The following is a 25,168-nucleotide window of genomic DNA, read 5'->3' as shown; positions in this document are numbered from 1 at the left end:
TGCTGAAGGAGGTGGGGGAGGAGATGTCTCCAGAAAGAATTTCCTAACTGGACTGAAGGGGATCATCATTGGGGAATGGTGTCCACTTGCAGTTGATTCAACAAGTCTGAGGTATGGGAGAGTGAGGGGTCTACATTCTTAACAAACCTCTTGATGTGCTGGCCCTGTGGGTTCCTAGAACAACAGGACTGGGAAGCGAACTTTCCAACAAGGCAGCCATCAGCCATCACGAGGGGACAATGGACACCTGGCAGTGCTCTGGGGAAATTTCTGGTTCTGTGCTCAGGAGGGATCCCTGATGGTGTTCAGGGGATCATATAAGATGTGAAGGATTCATTTGTAGCCACATGCAAAGCAAATACATGAACCCCTCTACTACTAGTTCTGTGGCCTCTAACGTTTTAAGTTTTGAATAGTTATCTTTAGCTTAGCTGGTGCAGAGTGGGTGGGAGGGGAATTCTGGAGGCTTTGTTATATTAGAGAGTCTCTAGCTCTGGGTCTCGACTTGGAAGAACTGATAAGCTGTATGGTGAGGCCTAGAAGAAATGAACACGAGGCTCCTCATGCCTGATGAGTGTGGCTCATATAATGATGCCCTGGGATGTCTGGCCTGTGTAGATGATGAAAAGTTGGCCACTTTAGGGACGGGGGCTATGAGGACTATCTCACTCGTTACCAGTTGGGGAAGTGCATATTACACACCTCTGGCCTGGGCACCGTGCTCTGCTCTTTTCCTGCAGCATTTAGCGAATCTGCGTGATGATCCTGGACAAGGGCAGCTCTGTCCCTTTTTGGTGTTAATGGGATCTGACAAAGAGTCTCGCAACAGTTTTTTAAGCCGATGAGAGATACATGGTAAGGAATCAGAAACAGGAGTTGGAATCCTCCTGGCCCGATAGCCAGCAAGCAAGGAAGCACCAGGAATAGAGGATCAAGTTATAAAAACGTTTAGTCTTTGCTTTATTGAGTTACAACAAATGAGCAACAAGTTAGAAAAAAATGACTTTGTTCAAACTCCCTAGTATTTTATTTGTGCAGTGTACTCAAACAAGGTGGGGGCAGTGTAGGGGGTGAGGAGGATGATTGCAAACACAGTTCATATTGCAACATTCACATCAGGTAGGCCTCTTGGTTTTCCTTGTTTAAAAGTTAGGACTAACTGGGGGCAGTGGGAGTGTACCCAGGAATCTTAAATTGGCCCCAAATAAACACACAAAACAAAGAATCAATTCATGGTGAGGCCTCAAGCTGATATCTTGTCTAATGCCACTCTGGGAAAAGGCAGCTAGGCACAGAGAGGAAAACCAATCATGGCTGGCTATCTTTGTATCATCAGATAGGAAGAACTCCTTTTGCTTTAATGTTGCATGTGTCATGATGACACTGACCAGCTCAGGAATTCTTTCTGCAGGTTTCTAGAAGGTGCTGGAGATAGTCACCTGCCACCAGTCCCCCTGGGCCAGGCAGGCCAGGCAGTTGGCATACTAGACTCAGTTCTGAACTGAGTTCAGAAGAACTGCTTAGCAGTTCTGAAAGTCACCGCTGGACTAAACCAGGACCCCTGTAAGTGGGGAGAGAAGAACTGGAAATCAGTTGCTTTGAAAGAGCAAAACTCTTTCAGGGGCTGTCAATGCCCCAATCTTAGCCCTTCCCTTGCCCCTGAAATCTCCCAAATTTCCAACTCCTTTTAAAAATGAATTCTTCCCTATCTAAAATCCAGTAGATATACGGACACTAATGCTAACCTTCCCCCCACCCCCAAAGAATACAAATGAAAAAAGAAAAAGAGAAAAAGTATAGGAGGGTAGATCCGGGTCCCCCTCCAGGGAAGCAACAAACCCACTTTCAATGATAGTGCTGGAAAAGGAAGTTGCCCTTGATAAAAAAAAAAAAAAGGTAACAAAATTCCCACATTGTACAAATCAGTTCCAGAGGTGGGGCTGTGCAGAAGAGCAAACTATTTACAAGAACCCATTGAAAATGCAGTAGTAGGACTTTGGCACGAGGAAGTCCCTTCCAGTCCTCTGGGTTCAAGGACCCTGCAGGCACACGAGCTACTAAGTCATTCCATTTGGAGTCTCTGGCCAGGGTGGCTGGTGGCTGGGGATGGAAGTTCTCTTCTTTCATCCAAGATGAAGTGTCTCCTTTCTCAGCACAGCAGTTTGGACAAAGCACCTAGAAAGATAACACAACCAGAGATATGGGAGTCATTTCTGATGGACACGATCCCCCAACCATATGTATGTGTGTGGGGGGGAAAGGTATCACTACCATACTCAATATGTTATAAGCCCAGTGATTCCAGATGTCTGTGGTTGGCTCAAGCCCCTGGATCACTCAGGTTTTAGTGGTTGCCTCTGATCTTTCTCAAAGAGTACATATAGCAATGGGCAGGGCTCAGGCTTAAAGGGTTGCTTAGAAGATGCTTGAACTAGGGGCTACTAATGTAGTACAGTGGGTAGGGCACTTGTCTTGCACATGGCTGACCTGGGTTTGATCCCCAGCATCCCATATAGTTCCCTGAGTTCACCAGGAATGATTCCTGAGCAAGATCCAGGAGTTACCCCTGAACACCATTGGGTGTTGTGGGACTTGAGAATTCTGCTTTCTCTGTGAAGGTTTCTGCTTTTTGCTAAATATTAGCTTCTGTACTCCCTTTGTCAGCTTGTATGCCTATAGAAATGTGACCTTCAGATAGGAGTTGGAGACGCAGGGAGACCACCGATTGGGACTAGATGGGTGTAGGATGTCAGATATAGATAAAGGTGGCCTTTTACGTCAATATCTGTTACCATGGAATCAGGCGGTCTGAATTCTTTTTAAAAATTTATTGATTGATTTCTGGGCCATACTTGGTGTTGCTCAGGAGTCACTTCTGGCTCTGCACTCAGAAATCACCCCAGCAAGATGGCGGGAATTGAACTGGGTTTTTTCTAGGTTGGTTGTATGTAAAGCAAATGCCCTACTGTTGTGCTATCTCTTTGGCCCCAGGCTGTCTTATTTTTAACATTAAGCTTGACCCAATGAAATAGGAGATGTATTCTTTAAAATGTGGCAGGTGCCAATAGGAAAGTAACTGGGAGAGATAGCACAGCAGCGTTTGCCTTGCAAGCAGCCGATCCAGGACCAAAGGTGGTTGGTTCAAATCCCGGTGTCCCATATGGTCCCCTGTGCCTATCAGGAGCTATTTCTGAGCAGACAGCCAGGAGTAACGCCTGAGCACCACTGGGTGTGGCCCAAAAACAAAAAAAAAAAAAAAAAAGGAAATTAACTGAGTAGGTCTAGATTGATGCTGTACCTCTATATAACCTTAGTGGAATCGTATCTTGGGGTTTTTGACTGAAAGTCTGTTGTTGGGTGGAAGTCTTGGACCCTTAGCTAGCTAAGAATTAAACCTGCCTCTGTGTTTGCATTCTGTGTCATTGCGTTTTCCCATTGCTTTTTCTCTCTAACCTGTGCCTGACATTGTGTTTCCAAAACCAAACCAAAACAAAATGCTTGAAACAGAGGACAGGGTTATTCCTGCACTTGGGCCTAGCTGTACTCCAATCACTTTCACCCTGGGCAGCAAGGAGATGCCTTCCACTTCTGCCTCACAATTCTGGCAGAAGTTGCCATCAGTCTGGTTGATGTTCTTACGTCCAAGCTGCCACAACACAGCTGTTTACCATCCCATCTTCAAATGGCCTGGTTCACTGCAGGTCCTGCAACATTCACTACTGTCCCTTGCCCTCTCCTTCCTGCTCATGCTCAGGGTCTGGGCACACAGGCTTTTCAAATACAGTGAATAGAGAGCCTGGGGACAAAGCCGTGCTGGTAAAAAGAAGTGACTGGTCAAGAGAAAATAAAGTCATGCAATTCACAGTCACTTGGATGGAAGTGGAAGGTACTGAGCTGAGTGAAATAAGCCAGAGGCAGAAGGACAAATACCAGATGATCTCACTCATCTGTGGTCTGTAGAGAAACAAGGTGCAATCTCAGTCAATGACAAACCTTGGACAATGGGTAGAGACTGAGAGTGCCAGGATGAAAGAACCATGAGGATGACCAAAAGTAATATAGAAACACATTCTATAGGAGGAAGGTTTGGCGTACATGAATGGTGGCCCAGAAAGAGAACCAGAACTGCCCATCCACAAATAATGGGGGGTGGGCAGTGGGTATGGATGGCCTAGAAGAAGGTGACATAGGAACAGGGGTAATGGTCATAGACAAGGTCCATGGACAAAGTCGTGGACACTTTGGTGGTAGTGGTACATAGTAACTGTACATCATCGCTATAAAATTTACCCCAGGAAAAGAGATCAGAGGGCTGCGGCATGTGTGTGGCATGTAGAAGCCCTAAGTTTGATCCTTAGCATCATGTTTCCTCAAACCTTACCAAGTTATAACTCTGGTGGTCCCCAAGACCACTATACATGGTCCTGGTGGTCCCTAGCTCTAAGTATCAACCACCTGTCTCTCAGTCAGTTGAGAGTGACACAGGCCTCGTATGTGATAAGCCCCATTCCACACACACACACAAAAGGGCATAAAGTAAATTTCAATAGTTGTAATCCTATGATCTAAACTATATTAATAATAGTAATAAAATGGTGGCTGATGACACGGCACTAGCTGGTGATGAGATTCGGGATTAAGGGTGTTGTAGTGACTATGTACTGGGCTTCCTTCTAGCTTCTTGCCACATGGGGAAGACATTTTTCTGCAGCAGAGACCAACTACGCAATGCATCACCTGATCCTTGAGTCTCAAAACTTGATTAGGGAGGAAACTTCAGGGTCATTAGGCCCATCAGGTCACTATTTCACCAATTCTCCAGCTTCTCTGGACAGGATAAACCTACTAGCTCCCATGGCATTCTATCTCAAAGTCAACTCACTATAGCTGAAAACTACTATCAAGTTCCTTAGCAAAATCTGCTTCGCTATTCATTTACTCTCTGGGGAAACATGAAAGTATTAGAATTCTTTTTCCAGTGCAAACTTTTTGTTTCTCTTTAATTTTACCTGTATGAATATTTCTAAGGCTCTATGGCAGGGGTCTCAAACTCATTTTACCTGGGGGTCGCAGGAGGCAAAGTCGGGGTGATCCTTGAGTGCAAAGTCAGTAGTAAGCCTTGAACATTGGGGGGTGTGACCCAAACAACTAAAACAAAACCAAACAAAACCAAAAAAGATTCCTCTAGGGCAGGGCCGTGAGTTTGAGACCCCTGCTCTAGGGACTTCGGAGATAATAACACTGCTAAACAAACAAACAAACAAACAAACAAAAAAACCCCAAGCATTTGATGATAGTGATCTCTTATCTACATCGTATTTGAGTCTGATTTTTTTTTTCTATTAACTGGGTATTACAAAGAAACAGGAGGGGGCCCGGAGAGATAGCACAGCGGCGTTTGCCTTGCAAGCAGCCGATCCAGGACCAAAGGTGGTTGGTTCAAATCCCGGTGTCCCATATGGTCCCCCGTGCCTGCCAGGAGCTATTTCTGAGCAGACAGCCAGGAGTAACCCCTGGGCACCGCCGGGTGTGGCCCAAAAACCAAACCAAACAAAACAAAACAAAAAACCAAAGAAACAGGAGGGTCTCTTGAAACTTTGGGATGGAAGTCACAAAGAGTAGTTCTCCCAGGTAGTGGGGGAACAAGACTTTCCATGGGAAGAGATTTTTTTCCAGGTTAAAGGGAAGCAACAAAGGGGACCCACCCAAATTGAGTCCCTAGCTGGGAGATTGTTCCTTAAGTAACAGGGTTTCACTCCTTTTAACTCCCCTAGCAGCCTCTATGCAGGCTTGTCAGCATTGGTTCTGCTGGCATTGACAGGTGTGAAAGCTACATCCTGACAGGGGCTGCAGGGCGTCAGTGGGGAAGGAGAAGCTGTGTGTGGGGCTGTATCCTGTCAGCCAGTACTTGTCACAGGGGCCTGGGATGATTGTGAGATCAAAAAAAAAAAAAAAAAAAAAAAAAGAAAGATAAAAAATGGTGCACTGAGAAGGTGCCCTTTCTACCAGACAGGTGAAAGTCCTTACTTGTGTCCATACAGGTTGTCTCCTTCCTTGGCATTGGGCAGTTAATGTGATCAAAGATCATTTGGGATTTCTCCAGGGTTGAGGAAATTGCAGAAATTTGTAAGCCAGTGAAATCTCTTGCACCCCCAAACTTCAGGGGAAACTGAATGCATTAGGAATCAGAGGGGATATGAAATCTCCCTTATCCCTTTCCATTAGTGGACAGTAGAATTAATCAGAATATGAGGTAGTGTAACTGGATTTTTTTTTTTTTTGTTTTGGTTTTTGGGTCACACTCGGCAGTGCTCAGGGGTCACACCTGGCTCCACAGTCAGAAATCGCTCCTGGCAGGCTCGGGGGTCCATATGGGATGCCGGGATTCGAACCACCGACCTTCTGCATGCAAGGCAAATGCCTTACTTCCATGCTATCTCTCCGGCCCCATGTAACTGGATCTTATATATTAAACATTTTATACACTCCTTATGTATTGGACCTGAGTTTAAATTCCAGTTTTACTATATTCTAGCTTAATGCTGAGTTACCTTTCTGTGCCCCCTTTTCTTAAAATGAAGGGATAAAATGCCAGCTACAGAGAGTTGTTAATATTTATAGGTATCCTATAACACAAGTCAAGTACTGGAGACTTGCCTGGCCCAGTTAGGGCTCAGCAAATGTTATGTCTCAGAAAATGCTACACTTCATCATTGTTCAAACTCTATCACCCCACTTCCTCTCCCACCTCTAGATGAATGAACACCCAACCCAACCCATCAGCTTGGAAAGGTGGAGGACACATAGCAAACATCTCCAGGTGGAATAGACAGTGTGACTTCAGAGCCAGCATCTGTGGAGCACATATTAGTTCTCATGCCAGGTCCCTGTTTATTTTTTACTCATCTCATTTAGGGCTGACAACAATAGACAACTCGGAGTAAGCTCACAGACAGGCTGTATCTCTATTAAATGGCGATAAGCTATCCAAAGCACCATGAAAGACTCTAGCATTGGGTACTTGGAAGATGTGATAGTTAACTATACATGAGATAATGGGGATCCAAGATCAGGCACAGCCCCCAAATAGTCTCACTCAATAAATATCCAATGATCAACTCAAGCTTTTCTTTGCTTTTCTTTTTTTTACATTATGACCAAGTAGCTTTTATCTCGGGAATGCAAGATGGTTCAACATAAACAAATCAATCAACATTCTATGTCATATCAGTAAAAGAAAATATAAAAATGATATGACCACACCAACTGATGCAGAGAAAGTATTTGACAAGATCCAACACCTACTTACGATTAAAACTCTCAGCAAAATAGGTGTGAAAGGAACCTTCCTCAAGATAATAAAAGCTATCGATAGAAATTTCATAGCTGGGCCCGGAGAGATAGAACAGCGGCGTTTGCCTTGCAAGCAGCCGATCTAGGACCTAAGGTGGTTGGTTCAAATTCCGGTGTCCCATATGGTTCCCCATGCCTGCCAGAAGCTATTTCTGAGCAGACAGCCAGGAGTAACCCTTGGGCACCGCCTGGTGTGGCCCAAAAACAAAAAAAAACAAAAAAAAAAAAAGAAATTTTATAGCCAACATTATTTTTAAAATAATTTTATAATAATATAAATAAATAAAATAATAAAAATAACATTTGTTAGAATTTTTATAATTCAACCATGTGAATTATAAGTTTTTCAAAGTCAAGCTTTTTGCTTGAGCTTCTTCTACACCCAGAGAGCAAATGGTTCCCAAGTCTATTTGCTATGAGTGAATGAGTAACAGAAAAAGTGTGAAGCCAAAGGGCTGAAATAGTAGATCTCAGGTTATTCATTGAAAGTCAACTCCCAGTTAATTCTCATGTTGATACAATAAACTATATTGTGCATCAGCTCTGAATCAGGCGTTGGACTTTCAGAGATGAAAGGGAAACAGTTTCTGCCTTCAGTAGCTTGGTACAGAAAAGAAACACGTATAGAGAGTTATAATATTTCTATCCATCCATATTTGGAGAGTTAATCTGAATGTTGTTGGGACATAACTATCTTGGATTTTAAGATATAAATAAGCAGGATGTAACATTTGACACCCTTGACAATTAAAAACAGTGAAACCATTTTTATTTATTTTGTGTGGTTGATTTTGGGTCACACCCCGCAGCACTCGGGTTACTCCTGGCTCTATGCTCAGTAATCACTCCTGGCAGTCTCGGGGGACCATATGGGATGCTGAGATTTGAATCACCATCCTTCTGCATGCAAGGCAAACACCCTACCTCTATGCTATCTCTCCGGCCCCAGCACCATCATTTTTAAATATAGAAATATGTCTTCTTTTTTTGGGCGGGTCCCTCACCTTGTGGTGCTCATTGGTTATTCCTGGCTCTGTGCTCAAAGGTATTCTTAGTGGTGCTTGGGGGAACCATATGGGATACTGGGGATCGAACCTGGATTGGCTGCTTGCAAGGCAAGTGCCCTTACTCACTGTGCTATCACTCCGGCTCATTTCTTCTAATTTTGTTTACTTATTTATTTATTTACTTCTGTTTTTTGGGCCATACCTGGTGATGCTCAGGGGTATCCCTGGCTATGCGCTCTGAAATCATTCCTGGCTTGGGAACAATAGGGGATGCCGGGAACAATATGGGACTCGGGGGTGAGGGGGTTGGGAATCAAGCCGCGGTCCATCCTAGGCTAGTGTTGGCAAGGAAGATGCCTTACCGCTCTAGCTCCATTTCTTCTAATTTTAAAAATCTTTTTTAACCTCTTCCCTACTACAGCTACTTCTAAGAATTGGAAACTGGAAATGGTTAGAAATCAGGAGGTAGGGAATATAGTAGCTTGTCTTTTGGAGTCAAATTTGCATGAAATGTAGGCAAGTGCTATTGACTTTTAGACTCCTGGACTTTAGTTTTTTCTATAAAACAGGGAGGTTTATATGAAGTTTATATTTTAATTAAAATATTTTTAATTGTTGGGTCATACGCTTCAATGCTCTGGGGTTATTCCTGGCTCTGCACTCAGGAATCACTACTGACAGTGCTTAGGTGACAATATGGGAAGCTGTAATTAAATTCTGGTACAATATATGACTCCCCTCCCCCAAAGCATTGCTAGAAATGGTCCAAGCACAAGCAGGGAGGCCCCTGAGCATCACTGGTATGACCACTAAATTTCACAAAAGAACAATAGGGGTTGGAGAGATAGTATGGTTTTATCTCCCAACATCCACTAGGTGTGATCCTTGAGCACACAGTCATGAGTAAGTCTTGAGTACCATTGGAGTTGCCCAAGAACAAACAAAACAAAATTACAAAAAAGAGATGACATTCCAAAGCTTTTGCTTGAACAGTGACCCACGAGTTTCCATCCTGAATAGAATCTAGAAATGACCACATGCTGTGGGTTCAGCTTGGGTAGAAATGGTGGCAGTGATGGTCTCTGAGGAGAGATGGTCCCTTCCAAGGGTAGGTACTAGTCTGAAAGATGAGAGATGGGCTCCAGCCTGTGACCCATTCCCCAAAAACTCAGGTGGTGAGGATCATGTCCAATGTTGTGTGAAGCAAGAGTACCTCAGGTACTGGTACTGGAAGGCTGCCTTTCAGGGCTGGTGGGATTCTAGATCTAGCATGCAGCTTTACCAGTCCTAAGACCCTAGGCTCTTTTTGGGGATAATGAGTTGGATGGAGCATTGTTGAGACTACTGTTTTGCCATTGATCCCTAATCCCCCCGATGACATCATTTTATAAGCTGTGCAGGAAACTGAAAATAAATGACAACAAGGCCAGCCAAAGGTGGCCAAGTTTCCTAACAAAGAACTGTGGGTAATCTTGAGGCTTCCTTTGGGAACATATCACTTGACAGGTTCTTACTGGTACTATTTCAAAAGATGACACGGGAGTTCTCCATTGATTTAGAACTGATTTCGAGTGAAGCAACGAGCAGAGGCTTCCCAGCTGCTGTTTCCCACTTTGACTAGGGAGGACTTTTTTCCTCCTGTATCCCCCTCTCTTTGCCCATTCTTCCCCTTCCCCCAAACTCACCACTGAATGGGCTGCTGGGTTTAAAGCTTCCATTTGCAGGGACCTCCCATGAAGCAGGCACACCAAGGGCTTGGGTGGCACGTCCCATTATGAGGATGACATGGCCATTAGTAACCATGGCAACCTCCCTTCCCAGGTTTTTGTGGCTCCACAGGCCTGATTTTCACCAGGCTCTTCCACATTTGAAGGTGTCTGGGGACCCAATTAGTGCAGCTGCCAGCAGGGTTACTTAAGCTGACCTGGGGCACACCTCCCTCTACCAAAGCAAGGCAAATACCAAACACCAATTGGGCTAGGAGAAATACTCCCCCCACCCCAGCCCCATAGCTCTGTAAGCCTGGGTATTTATTCAATCAAAAAGAAAAGGAGAGAGAGAGAGAGAAAAAAAAAAAAGAGGAACAAAGAAAAGAGATAGCTATTCTGTGTTTTTTTTTGGTGGGGAGGGAGGGCAGGGGTGTGGGGTGTGGGTCAGCCACATCTGGCAATACTCAGGGGTTACTCCTGCACTCTGAAATTATTCTGGCAGGCCCTAGACCAGATAGGACAACAGGGATAAAACCCAGGTTGGCTGTGTGCAAGGCAAACGTCCTCCCTGCTGTCCCCTCCAGTTTCCTTTAGTGTGTTTCTTAACAACTGCTCATGCAACAGGTGGGAGGCAGGTGGGGTCCACAAAGGCCTGTAGCAACAGTGCTGCCATCCCCTGGTACAGCTCTGCAATTACTGACATACCTCCTCCATGTTTGGCTCTATGGAGCCTTCTACAACTCAAATGTTTGTGACCCCTCCACTTGCTGAAGCAAATCTGAGGGTATCATCTTCCTCAAAACGTGTGCTCACTTCCTGCCTAGGTCACATTTCATTGCATTCTTCGTAGACCATAGCATAGTTTTTATATGCACGATAAATAGAAAAATATTATTGTGATTCATTTTATTGCTGGAGAGAAATCAACATCTCCAAGGTGTGCCTGTAAGAACTTAAGATCTAATTCATCTATTTTCCTGCTTTAGAATGAAAACAAGGGTCTGAGAGAAAGTATGGTGGCAATGGTGCTTACTTCATGTGGTCGACCCTGATTTGATCCCTAGCACTGCCAGGCTCTGAATGCTCTGAATCCTCCCTACCACCCCAAACAAAAACACACAAACAAAAAACAAAAACAAACAAAAACACAAAAAAAACCCACCACAACAAAACAATCCCCCTTCAAACAAGACAAAACAAAACAAAAACAAGCTACAAGGGCTTGAAGGATCAATAACTCAATGACTTACAATCCTGCCTTACCAGCATCAGATCATGAATTTCATCCTTGATGCCACTTTGTGTGCAGAATTCAATCTCGATTGATCTGTCTGTACTGCCCCAGGTTGCCAGTGTTTTCAGCTGCACTATAGTCAGGTATGTGTGAACACCTCCCAAAAGAGAGCTAAATGTTGCCTGAACAGCTTAGATATTCCAGGGGAAAGCCACAACCAGACCATGTGTGAGCACATGTCTGAGTGGTGGGAACCAAAGGTCATTGTAACCAGCCCCATGAAGGGACTGTGGGGGAATTTAAAGAAAACTCGTGGGGCCAGAGAGATAGCATGGAGGTAAAGCATTTGCCTTGCATGTAAAAGGACGGTGGTTCAAATCCTGGCATCCCATCTGGTCCTTCGAGCCTACTAGAAGTGATTTTTGAGCACAGAGCCAGGAGTGACCCCTGAGCATTGCCAGGTGTGACCCAAAAACCAAACCAAGATGCGATGCATAACAACTTTACACAGCAGAAGAGATTGGAAAAAAGCCTTACATCAAATGATCAGACAATGGAAAAGTTACTCAAAGAATATGAGCGATGAAAATAGAAGCTCAACAGAAACAACTTTAAAATCATTGGAGTCCCAGAGACCCAAGAAGAAAATCTCCAGGAAGAATCAACAGTCAAGAACATCATCACAGAGAAATTACCAGAGCTAAAAAAAAGAACCATGTGACCAAATCCTGCATGCCTGAAGAGTACCAGCTAAAAAAGACCCCAGGAGAAACACCCCAAGACACATCCTAGTCACAATGATGAATCCCATAGATAGAGATAGAATACTGCAAGCAGCAAGATCGAAAAGGGAAATTACATTCCAGGGAGCATCCTTGAAATTTACAGCAGACCTGTCACCAGAAAAACTCAAGGCCAGAAGGCAGTGGTGGGATATAGTGACAAAATTCAATTAAATAAATGCTTAGCCAAGAATACTGCACCCAGCAAAACTCACTTTCAGGTTTGAAGGAAGTATACATGGCTTCACAGATAAACAACAGCTCAGAAACTTTACAGACATAAAACCAGCCTTAAAAGAAAAACTGAAAGATCTAAAGACAAGACAGAACAAAAAACACACCAAACTTTTACACAAAGATGGCAAAAAATCCCATGACAACTATTTCTCTCAATGTCAATGGACTAAATGCACCTGTTAAGAGGCACAGAGTGGCAAAATGGATCAAAAAACTGAAGCCAACCTTCTGCTGCCTACAAGAAACACACCTGAATAGTCAGAATAAACATAGACTCAAAATCAAAGGCTGGTGGAAAATCATTCAAGCAAACAATACCCTTAAAAAAGCAGGGGTGATATTAGCCACACTAATATCAGATGACACAAACATTATACTCAGAAAAGTTGTAAGGGACAAAGATGGATTTTATGTACTAATCAAGGGATTTGTAAAAAGTATTTAATACAATTGTTGACAAATCTGAAGGATATCAATAATAACACAATAATTGTGGGAGACCTCAACAAAGGCTTGTCAAAACTTGATAGGTCAACCAAATGGAAACCCAACAAAAATATACTAGACCTGAAAAGAGAAATGGAAGAAAGAGGCCTAGTAGATATATATATAGGACACTCCATCCTCAGAAACCTGGATACACATTCTTTTCCAACGTACACGGGTCATTCTCCAGGATAGACCACGTGTTGGCACATAAAACATACCTCCATAAAATCAAAAAGATAGAAATTTTGCAGGCTACCTTTGCTGACCACAAGGCTCTGAAGTTAGATGTGAACTACAAAGGGACACAGAAAAAAATTTAACACCTGGAAATTAAACAGCCTACTACTGAACAACCAGTGGGTCCGAGATGAAATCAAAGAAGAAATAAAAAATTTTCCTGGAAACAAATGACAATGAAAACACAAACTATCAGAACCTATGGGATACAGCAAAAGCAGTACTGAGAGGAAAATTTATAGCTTTGCAAGCACACATCAGGAAGCAAGAAGGAGCATACATGAATAGCTTAATGACGCAGCTTATAGAATTAGAAAATGATCAACAAAAGAAACTAAAAATAGGGAGACAGAAGGAAATAACAAAGCTGAGAGCAGAAATCAATGAAATGGAAACCCAAAAAACAATCTGAAAGGTCAACAAAAGCAGAAGTTGGTTCTTTGAAAAAATAAACAAGATTGATAGACCATTGGCAAAACTCACAAAGCAAAAGAGAGAGAGAAACTTGATAACACGTATTAGAAATAAAAATGGGGAGATCACTACAGATACTGCAGAGATTCAAAGGGTATTCAGAGAATACTTTGAGAAACTCTATGCCACTAAATATGAGAACCTGGACGAAATAGATAAACTTTTGAACTCATATAACCTTCCACAGTTAAATAAAGAAGATGTAACATATCTAAACACCCCCATCACTATTGAGAAAATTAAAACCGTAATCAAAAATTTGCCCAAAAACAAAAGCCCAGGCCCTGATGGATTTACGAATGAATTCTTTCAAACCTTTCAAGAGGAACTACTATTAATCCTGGCCAGGCTCTTTTATGAAATCGAAAAAACAGGAACACTTCCAAATAGCTTTTATGAAGCCAACATCACCTTAATACCAAAACCAGATAGAGATGCTGCCAAAAAAGAAAATTACAGACCAATATCCCTGATGAACACAGATGCAAAGATCCTCAACAAAATCCTAGCGAACAGGATCCAGTGCCTCATCAAGAAGATCATTCACTTTGATCAAGTAGGTTTCATCCCAGGAATGCAAAGCTGGTTTATCATCCATAAATCTATCAAAATAATACACAACATAAACAACAAGAAAAATAAAAATCACATGGTCATATCAATAGACGCAGAAAAAGCATTTGATAAGGTTTAACACCCATTCTTGATGAAAACTCTCAGCAAGATAGGAATAAAAGGAATCTTTCTCAATATAGTTAAAGCCATCTCCCAGAAGTCAGTGGCAAATATTATCCTCAATGGAGATAAACTAAAACCTTCCCTCAATTCTGGTACAAGATAAGGCTGTCCTCTCTCACCACTCCTATTCAACATAGTACTGGAATCACTGGCTATAGCGATTAGGCAAGAAAAAGATATCAAGGGAATCCAGATAGAAAAGGAAGAAACCAAGCTCTCACTGTTTGCAGATGACATGATACTCTACTCAGAAAATCCTAAAGACTCTACCAAAAAGCTTCTAGAAATAATAGATTCATATAGCAAAGTGGCAGGCTACAAAATTAACACACAAAAATCAATGGCCTATTTATGCACTAATAATGATAGGGAAGAAATGACATTAAGAGAACAATCCCATTCACATTAATGCCACACAAACTCAAATATCTTGGAGTCAACCTGACTAAAGATGTGAAAAATCTATACAAAGAAAACTATAAAACACTGCTCCAAGAAATAAGAGAGGACACGCGGAAATGGAAACACATACCTTGCTCATGGATTGGCAGGATCAACATCATTAAAATGGCAATACTTCCAAAAGCATTGTACAGATTTAACGCGATTCCTCTAAAGAAACTCATGACGTTCTTCAAAGAAGTGGATTAAACACTTCTGAAATTCATTTGGAACAATAAACAACCTCGAATAGCTAAAGCACTCCTTGGGAAAAGGAATATGGGAGGCATTACTTTCCCCAATTTTAAGCTGTATTACAAAGCAATAGTTATAAAAACAGCATGGTATTGTAATAAAGACAGACCCTCAGATCAGTGGAATTGGCTTGAGTACTCAGAGAATGTTCCTTAGACATATAACCACCTAGTTCTTGATAAAGGAACAAGAAATCCTAAATGGAGCAAGGAAAGCCTATTCAACAAGTGGTGTTGGCACAACTGGTTAGCCACTGGCAAAAAAGCGAACTCAGACCCCCAGCTAAAACCATGTACAAAGCTAAAATCCAAATGGATTACAGACCTTGATATCAGATCTGAAACTATAAGGTATATAGAACAACATGTAGGTGAAACATTCCAGGACATTGAGACTAAAGGCATCTTTAAGGAGGAGACAGCACTTTCCAAACAAGTGGAAGCAGAGATAAACAGATGGGACTATATTAAGCTGAGAAGCTTCTGCATCTCAAAGGAGATAGTGCCCAGACTACAAAGGCCACCAACTGAGTGGGAGAAATTATTCACCCAATACTCATCAGATAAAGGACTAATATCCAAAATTTACAAGGTACTGACAGAACTAGAGAAGAAAAAAAACCAACTAACCCCATCAAAAAATGGGGAGAAGAAATGAACAGACACTTTGAAAAAGAAGAAAGGCAAATGGCCAAAAGGCACATGAAAAGATGCTCAACATCACTAATCGTCAGGGAGATGCAAATCAAAACTACTATGAGGTACCACCTCACGCCACTGAGATTGGCACACATCACAAAAAAGGAAAACAAGCAGTACTGGCGGGGATGTGGAGAGAAAGGAACTCTTTTTCACTGCTGGTGGGAATGCCGTCTAGTACAACCTTTATGGAAAGCGATATGGAGATTCCTTCACAAACTGGAAATTGAGCTTCCATACAATCCAGCTATACCACTCCTAGGAATATACCCGAGGAACACAAAAATACAATACAAAAATCCCTTCCTTACACCTATATTCATTGCAGTGCTATTTACAATAGCCATACTCTGGAAACAACCAAGATGCCCTTCAACAGATGAGTGGCCAAAGAAACTGTGGTACATATACACAATGGAATACTATGCAGCCGTCAGGAGAGATGAAGTCATGAAATTTTCCTTTACATGGATGTACATGGAATCTATTATGCTGAGTGAAGTAAGTCAGAGGGAGAGAGAAAGACGCAGAATGGTTTCACTCATCTATGGGCTTTAAGAAAAATAAAAGACATTTTTAACAGTATCTCAGAGACAAGAGAGATGAGGGCTGGTAGGTGCAGCTCATAACATGAAGCTCATCACATAGAGTGATGAGTGCAGTTGGAGAGATGACTACACTGAAAACTATCATAACAATGTGAATGAATGAAGGAAGTAGAAAGTCTGTCTCGAGTACAGGTGTGGGGGGGTAGGGAGGAGGGAGATCTGGGAAATTGGTGGTGGGAATGTTGCACTGGTGAAGGGGGAGTGTTCTTTACATGACTGTAATCATACAACTATAATCATATTTGTAATCAAGGTGTTTAAATTAAGATAATAAAAAAACCCCAACAAACCGGGATTTCTTTCTTAGGAGAAGAAAACGTTTATGATTGTATTAGGGACTACTGTTTGTTTTGTTTTGTTTTTTTGACTTTTGGGCCACACCTGGTCAGTGCTCAGGGTCACTCCTGTCTCTTCATTGAGGGATCATTCCTAATAGTGGTGCTCAGGGATGTGAGGGACTAAACCCTGGTTGGCCATGTGCAAGGCAAATTGCCCTCCATGCTGTACTTATCATTCTGGACCTTGGGGAACACTATTTTTTGGTTGTTTGTTTTTTGGGTCACACCTGGTGGTGCTCAGGGGTTACTCTTGGTTCTTCATTCAGAAATCGCTTTTGATGATAATCGGGGACCAAATGGAATGTCAGGGATTGAACCCGGGTCCGGTACATGCTGTACTATAGCTCTGGCCCCTAGGGAACACTTTGAAAAGGGCTGATCATGTATGTCAACACCTCTGTATGCTTCAGCTCAGATCCACTATGGCCTCTGGAAGACAGACCAGCATTGCCTATAGGGGTGCAGGGAAATAGGACGAGTTCCAGAAGGAGTTTTACCTGTCTAGGTGTGGCCAGCCTCGGCAGGGGCCGTGTCGGAGTCGGATTCAGCCAGTTCTGCGGTGGCCTCGGCTGCAGTCTGACTCCAGCTATCTGACCTGTCCGAGCTGGCGTCCTCCTCTCCCACTGTCACTTCCACCCAATCCACAACGCCCGACTGGTTCTCCTCGCTGCCCTGGCCATCCTGGCTGTTCCCCTCCAACCTGTCCACAGTGGCCTCCGAGGGCTTGGCAGGCAAACATTTCTGGGCTTGCTCACTGCCTGCCCTGGGCACCAAGTTCTCCGAGTCCTCTTCGCAGAGCTTTTTGGGGTCCTTGACACAGGGGGGACCCACCTTGTTCTCGTTCTTTGGGCTCTCAGCCACGACACCCTTGGCTGCTTTCCTTGAGAGGGTATCATAGGCATGGTCATCTGCCACAAGCTGTGGCTGATACTGTTCCACCCACTTCAGAGTGCCGGTTTTGTGCAAGCATCGGTTCTCTTTGAACCATCGCACAATTTCAGTTCGAATCAGGCCAGTCTTGGCTGCTAACTGGTCATACTCCTGTGGAGTAGGCCATTGGGTTCTTGCAAATGTGCTTCTGAGGAGCTGCACTTGCTCTTTACTTTTTGTAATAGCTGGGGAAGGGCTGGGCAGAGAGCTGGCTAACTGGGCACCAGAAAGCTGGTCAAGTCGAGACAGAGCACCATTGGGGGACACCACCTCTGGGTCTTTCTTGTTGGATCCCATGGAATCCAGGACTGCTTGCTCCAAGCTGTCCCGAAGCTTCCTCCTCTCTGAGAACCAGGAATCGATTTCTCTCCTGTTTAGCTTGGTCTCCCCCCGGAGCCTATCCAGTTCTGCTTGGGTGGGGAAAGAGCTTTTCAGAAAGCTGTCTTCTAGAATTCTCACCTGACCCTGGCTTTTCTCTTTGAACTTCATGGGGTTCAAGTCTGGGTAGGGGTGGTATGTACGACCATGCTGGGGGGTCGTGACAGCCAGCTGCTCTTTGGCAACTGACTCGCTGGTGATGTGGACGATGCCTCTCTGGCACCGGTATCGGTGGTCGCTGAACCACTTCTTGATCTCACTCCTGGCCAGGCCGGTCACATCAATGAGCCGGCAGACCTCGGCGTCATCAGGGAACTGGTTCTGAAGGAAGCTGGCTTTGAGGTGTGAGATCTGCTCCTTTGTTTTCTTTCGGTCACTGGCCGAGGACTGCAGAGGGTTGATGATCTTAGGTGAAGGCTCTGGCACCTGGGCCACATGTGGACGCTTGGGCTCTGGGGCAGCTTGAGGGGTCACTAAAGGTCTCTTCTGGCTGTGGTTGGTCACGCCAGCCACAGCAAGTGCAATGGGAGAGCAAGAGACAGTGGTGGAGCCACTGGTGACTTGAGTCAACACCAGACTCGTCTGGCCGAGGATCTGGCATGGCAGAGCCGTTTGGAGGATGGGCTGTGACATCTTGGTTGGGGCTAACTGGGCAGGCAGCACAGTGATTGTCGGGGGTACAGACTGGATGGTGCCATTAAACATCTTCTTCCGCGCCTCCTCCACCTCCTCAGGGGACCAGCTGATGCCATGCTTTAAGCGCTGGGTGGCAAACCAGATTCGGATGTGCTCTTCAGGGTGTTTGGAAGCAGCTGTCAGCCAGGACAGCTCCGCCTGGGTCGGGTAGGGGAACTTGTTGAAGGAGTTGATCATGGTGGCATTGGTGTCCAGGGCGGAGTTGTATTTGGTAGTATTCAGAGGGACAGGGACTTTGGGGACAAGATTGATATTTGGTGGGAGCTGAACGGAAGGCGTCACATGCCCTAATGAGTCCTGGAGCAGTTCTATGCTCCCTAGTCTGGAGAGGATCTCAGCAGCGTCGGTCACCAGGCGGGCTGTCCCACCATCTACGTGGTTCTCAGGTGTCACCTCCTCGGGCTTTTTGGGCACCTTCTTGGTATCCACTTTTGGTTTCCCTGGCTTCATGATGGGGGTCTTGCTCACCGGGATGCCAGGGTCATGCTCGCCCACCACAGGGCCACTGGTGGCGAGGGACCCGAGGTGGGGGGTGGTCTCTATGGACTGCTCCAGGACCGTCTGATTATTGCGTTTGATCAGCTTCAGCTTGAAGTTGGCCTCACCCGGGTGGAACTTGGAGTTGTGGTCGGACAAGGAGTCGTACTTTTTGGTTGTGAAGTTACATTCGGCACACACGTAGAGGGGGTTGAGGATTACATTGGGGTGCTGGATGTCCACATGATCGGTGAACTCGTTCAGGTTCTGTGTGGAGTAGGGGCAGTACTTGCACTCGTAGCCACCTTGGAGTTTCTTGGACTGACTTTCTTCCCCAGTGGACTTCACCTCGATCACATCGTTGTCTTTGGAAGCGTCTTCAGATTCCGCCACCCAACTGTCCTTGGGCGCATCAGGCTGTGAAGTGCCAATTCCTTTCTCTTTGGCTTTGTTTTCTTCCTCGGGGACATCTTGTTCCACTACTTGTGAAGTCCGCACCATGCAGGGGGTTGTGGATTTTCTTTTGCTTGCCATGCTGTCTCGCTGTGTGTGTGCGAGGGATTGTTTGGGAAGAGAGTTGGGGGAAAAAAGGGACAGTGAAAAAATTGGAACAAAAGGCCTTTGGCTTTCTCTCTCCTCCAATGGCTTTGGTTTTCCTTGAGTGTTGAATGAAGTCTTGGGTTTTGGATTTTCAGAATGATTTCAGCATAGAAAACTGACTGCACCAGGGGCTAAATACAAGAAGCAGCATCATATCTGTGGGACAAGCAAAAATGACAGGGTTAGTTGTTTCTTCACCAGGCAAACAAACAAACAAACAAACAAACAAACAAACAAAAAAAACAAACCTCAGATTTTTTTCTGACTTCCTTCCATTCCCCCAGCTCCATGAATATTCAAGGCAAACACCTTGGAAATCACAGATGTGAGAGAGTAGATACAGCCTCTGATGAAAGTATATTCTCTGGAAGGGGAAGACCTGAGCATGTCATGGGGGAAACTGGGCACTCATTTACTTAGACACAAATGGGTACCGGCAAAGCAATTGGGATCCCGAAATCTTTAGTTGTGGTACAATTTCCCCAGCCTTCAAAGCTGCTTTTATTGATGAGTCATTAGAAGCAGCGTGCTTACTTGAGGTAGCAAGTAGAATTTAGTAAGCATTGGAAAATGGGCTTGCAATATTTTCCGTGTTCATTTTAAGGGGCTACTCCATGGTACTCAGAGGATATGATTTATTATCCAGGGGCCTGACACATGCAAAGCATATGCCTTATTCCTTGAGCCATATCCCAGGACTGAATATTTTGTTCTATATCATCAAAATCAACTTGCTACAAGAAAATCCAGAATTTGCATCGAAGTATAAAGAAAATAGAAATAGCCCAAATATTGTAGATCCTGGATGACCTTCATTTTACTTGAACTCTTCCCATTTTCATAAACTTGAGCAATAACTAAAAATTGCCACCTGATAGCATATTGCAGGGACATCCCATATATAACATAGTCATTTAACTTTTGCCAAACTTATTTTCAAGTTTTTACTTTATCAACAAAATTGCAGGCAATATCATGAGTTTTTAATTTCAGGCAAGTAACTTTAGTTAAATGCACAGAAATAGAAGTATTTCTATTTCTGGGTGCTGGAATGATAGCACAGCTGTAGGTCATTTTTCTTGCATGCAGCTGACCCAGGAAGGACCTGGGTTTGTTCCCCGGCATCCCATATGGCTTCCTAAGCCAGGAGCAATTTGAGCATATAGCCAGAAGTGACCCCCGAGCATCATATGTATGGCCCAAAAACAAAAACAAAAACAAACAAAAAAAAGAAATAGAAGTACTGGACCAAAGAACAATGATATTTCAAATTCCTTAAATGCACACGGCCAATTTTTTTTAAAACCAATTGACCTTTGCCCTGAAATGTGAATCAGAATACCCAACTTGTTACTTAGCCTATTAGTAAATAACAAAATAATCATGAATTAGAACTTAGTAAAAAAATACACCAATTAGAGAAGAAAACTTCTAACATGCTTTTGTGTTTTTTTGTTTGCTATAAGGTTAAGTTGTTCTAAAAAAAAAATGTTGAGTTCTAAAAGATGTACTTGCCATTTATATTTTCCTTTGTGAATTTCCTATTTATGCTATTTTATATTATGATGCTCTGTGGGTTTTATTATTAATTTCAGATTATATTAAGGATATATATTTTTATATTAAGGATATTAGCACTTAGCTATATTTATTGCAAAGTTTTACAGGTCTATCATTTACCTGTTTGCTTAGCATATAGTGTTCTTTTTTGTTTGTTTGTTTTTGTTTTTGGGTCACCTGGCAGCACACAGGGGTTTCTCCTGGCTCTACACTCAGAAATCACTCCTGGCAAGCTCGGGGGACCATATGGGATGCCGGGATTTGAACCACCATCCTTCTGCATGCAAGGCAAAAGCTCTACCTTCGTGCTATCTCTCTGGCCCCTACTATTTGTATTTTTGAGTTAAGTGGCAATTCTTTTTTTGGGGGGGGTCACACCCTGCGGCACTCAGGGGTTACTCCTGGCTCTGCATTTAGAAATCGCTCCTGCAGGCATGGGGGACCATATAGGATGCTGGGATTCGAACCATCGTCCATCCTGGATCAGCCATGTGCAAGGCAAATGCCCTGCTGCTGTGCTATCTCTCTGACCCTGAGTGACAATTCTTTAGTTCCCTAAATGACAACGCAAGAAAAGTACTATATACACAACTACAACTCAGGCCACTTATTAAACCTAAGTCAGATTACGTTGTTCTGCCAATATCCATTCCGACTCCCTCCCAATATAAACCAAACTTTGCACAGCTACACAATCCCTTCTGACTGTGCCCCGGCCCCCTGTAACCTCTCCCACAGGCCCTTTTGAGGCCCATTTGGCTGGCAGAACTCCCAGGGTCGTTCACTGCTCAGGGCCACCAGACATGCTCTTACTTTAGGGCAATCACACTATGTCTAGAAAGCTTTCCCCCTGGAAACTCCATTGTTCGCAGGTTTATTATTTATTTAATTTTAAAATAATTTCTTTGATTGAATCACTGTATATCCACAGCCACAAAGTGATTTATGATTGAGTTTCAGTCATACCACGTCCAACACCTATCCCTTCATTCTTGCACAGTTCCTGCCACCAATGTACTCAGTTTCCTTCCTGCCTCCCCTGCCTGCTTATGTGGCAGACATTTGTTTGGGAGAAGAATTTTGAAATAAGACCAGCTGACATCAGAAGAAGAGAAATAGAGGCGCCTATTTATCACCCTCTGCACCTCCTGTTACTCCAGGGTAGAGTTCCTTTGAAGAAGGGTTCAAGGGCAGAAGTGAAGGAATTATTATTATTATTATTATTATTATTATTATTATTATTTTGGATTTTAGGCCACACCCGGCGGTGCTCAGGGGTTATTCCTGGCTATCTGCTCAGAAATAGCTCCTGGCAGGCACGGGGACCATATGGGACACCAGGATTTGAACCAACCACCTTTGGTCCTGGATCGGCTGCTTGCAAGGCAAACGCCGCTGTGCTATCTCTCCGGCCCAGGAATTATTTTTATAAGCAACTTGTAGGACCTTGGGTCTACACCTGTGGTATCATCCTCTTGAGCAGCACGTGTGAGGGAAACCTCCCCGTGTGAACCCAGAATGATGGCATGTTTGTATTTTTATGTAGGGTAACTTCATCACACTACACATGTCCCCTGTGGCCAGGTCTCCAGTCTGATGGATCGAGTCGAGGTGCCTTCCTAGGGGAGTTTGGCTTGGTCACGGTGCCTTCCTCCAGGAACCATCCCTGCCCACAGGCTCAGGGGAGACTTGGCTATTCTGGGCAGAGCTTTTCACTGAGTTGTCAGAGCAAATCACAGGACTGTCTCTAAGCTTTCAAAGGAAGACTCCTGTCAGGACATCAAAGCCAAAAGGAGGCTTTCAGCTTTGCTAGGTCTTCTGATGAAACTCTTTACAGATCCGCCCTCTCTCATTAAGGAAGTGTGTGTGTGTGTGTGTGTGTGTGTGTGTGTGTGTGTGTGTGTGTGTATTCCTTTCAAAAAGTCAAAGGGACCTAGGCAATTCTCAAGTTTTCTGATTTCTCCCTATCCTATTTGAAATCGAAACTTGAATTTAGGGGTGAGCTCATCCCATGATTCTCAAATCATCAGATTAGATACCATTTGGGATCCATTGAAAAAAAATAATAAAAACCATTCCTGGGTCCAGGTCCTGATATATGAAACCTAACCAGCCAGGAGAGGGCCCAAGCAACTGCATTTCTTTCTATCTGCAGCCACATGGAAGATGAATGGTCAGATTTGGGGGTGCCTCAGCAAGCATCTCTTAGACCCCTAATTCAGAATCAGTGGGGTTGAGGCAAATTCTGAGCCCTGTGGACAGTAGATGAAACCCCTGATTTTTCTGCTGAAACTGGAATGAGAAGCCACCAGAAATTGTTCACCTCGAGCCAAATGCCTGTTCTCGGGGCAAAGGAAGATTAGGAGCATGAAACAGAACTGGGCGAAGAATTGCATCTGATGATGGTGCCAGAAAAGAAAACTCCCAACGCTGGGTGCTCAGTGACATAGTCTGAGACATCTTTAGAAATGACATAACAGGATCCATAACAGCTGAGCTGGTAGCTGGGGGAGGCGAGCTTTAAGAAGCTATTTCTTGTTCTCTGTGTCTGTGTTTAACTTTGATTATTCAGTTGCTCAAACACATCTCATGCTTGTGGATCTGGTTCATGCGAGCAGGATGATGCCACTTGCAAGCAACATTTTGTCCCTTTTCCACTACCTGACAAGTGGCTAGAGTTTCTATTGCACAGCGAGAGAAACCGAGACTCTGAGAAATAGCTTACTAAGGTCATACGGAGCTCTGAGAATGCCTTAAATCCCTCCCCAACACACAGAGTCTCTGTGGTACATAGGCCAGTATATAGTGTCTACAGTGCCATTCTCTCTCTCTCTCTCTCTCTCTCTCTCTCTCTCTCTCCCTCCCTCCTTCCCTCCCTCCCTCTTTCCCTCTCTCCCCCCCTCTCTCTTTTATTTTTTTATTTTTTGGTTTTTGGGTCACATCCAGTAGCGCTCAGGGATTCCTCCTGACTCTAAGCTCAGAAATCGCTCCTGGCAGACTCAGGGGACCATATGGGATGCTGGGATTTGAACCACTGTCCTTTTGCATGCAAGGCAAACACCTTACCTCCATGTTATCTTTCCAGCCCTACAGTGCCATTTTTTTTTTTTGGTTTTTGGGTCACACCCGGCAATGCTCAGGGGTTACTCCTGGCTGTCTGCTCAGAAATAGCTCCTGGCAGGCACAGGGGACCATATGGGACACTGGGATTCGAACCAACCACCTTTGGTCCTGGATCGGCTGCTTGCAAGGCAAACGCCGCTGTGCTATCTCTCTGGGCCCTTTTCTAAGAAAATTAAATTTCTCACAAATCCAAATGGTTCTCTCTTTATGGTAAGGGTTCAGGAAGATTAAAAAAAACTATAATGTCATTTTTTCAAGGTAACATCTGAAAGTATTCAGGACTTACTTCTGGCTCTGTGCATAGACATCACCCCTGACAGTGCTAAAGTACTAAATATGTAGTGCTGGGGATCAAACTTGGAATGCTAGAACAAGTCTTAATCTTTGTACTAGCTCTCAGGTACCTGGAACTGTAATGCCTTTTTTCAACTTGCAACTTGAAGATGCTCCTTCATTAGGTAGAAGAAGCTTGCTCTGTCCCCTAATCCAGCCAAACATATCCTGCATTGTCTGTTGATTAAAAGAATTTGAAGCAGCCTTTTCTCCCAATTAGAATGTCCATGGGCTTAGACACAGGGCTTAGATGGAGGAGGCCAGCAACATTTATGTAGGGACAGTACTTGAGATGGAGAGTCCATGGGGAAAGAGAGAATCTGCTATGTTCTAGAAGAGAAGTCCAACCTGGACCCCGTGAGCTCAGAATTTTCACAATGAATCAGAAACAATAATTCTGTCATTCAAGCTCTTCATTTCTTCTGTAGGGAAGAACTTGGCTTCCAATGGAAGGCCTTACTCTCCATTCTT

At 43.9% G+C, this 25,168-nt stretch overlaps 1 protein-coding gene across 1 annotated transcript in view; it reads right to left on the bottom strand.

Annotated features, from left to right (window-relative positions):
• Positions 1-936: 936 nt before the first annotated feature.
• ZHX2 (zinc fingers and homeoboxes 2) overlaps positions 937-25,168 on the bottom strand; it is a 94,142-nt gene continuing 69,910 nt past the window's right edge. The window contains exons 2-3 of the mRNA XM_049765677.1: positions 17,098-19,837; positions 937-2,175 (exon numbers count right to left, since the gene is read on the bottom strand). Of these exons, the coding sequence (XP_049621634.1) occupies positions 17,102-19,615 (2,514 nt within the window). The 5' untranslated portion in view covers positions 19,616-19,837 and the 3' untranslated portion in view covers positions 937-2,175; positions 17,098-17,101. The remainder of the gene's footprint in view (positions 2,176-17,097; positions 19,838-25,168) is intronic.

The sequence above is a fragment of the Suncus etruscus genome, chromosome 19, assembly GCF_024139225.1.
Source record: "Suncus etruscus isolate mSunEtr1 chromosome 19, mSunEtr1.pri.cur, whole genome shotgun sequence".
NCBI classification, from domain to species: Eukaryota; Metazoa; Chordata; class Mammalia; order Eulipotyphla; family Soricidae; genus Suncus; species Suncus etruscus.
Note: the sequence above shows the minus strand (reverse complement) of the source record. Positions and strands in the feature narration are given on the sequence as shown.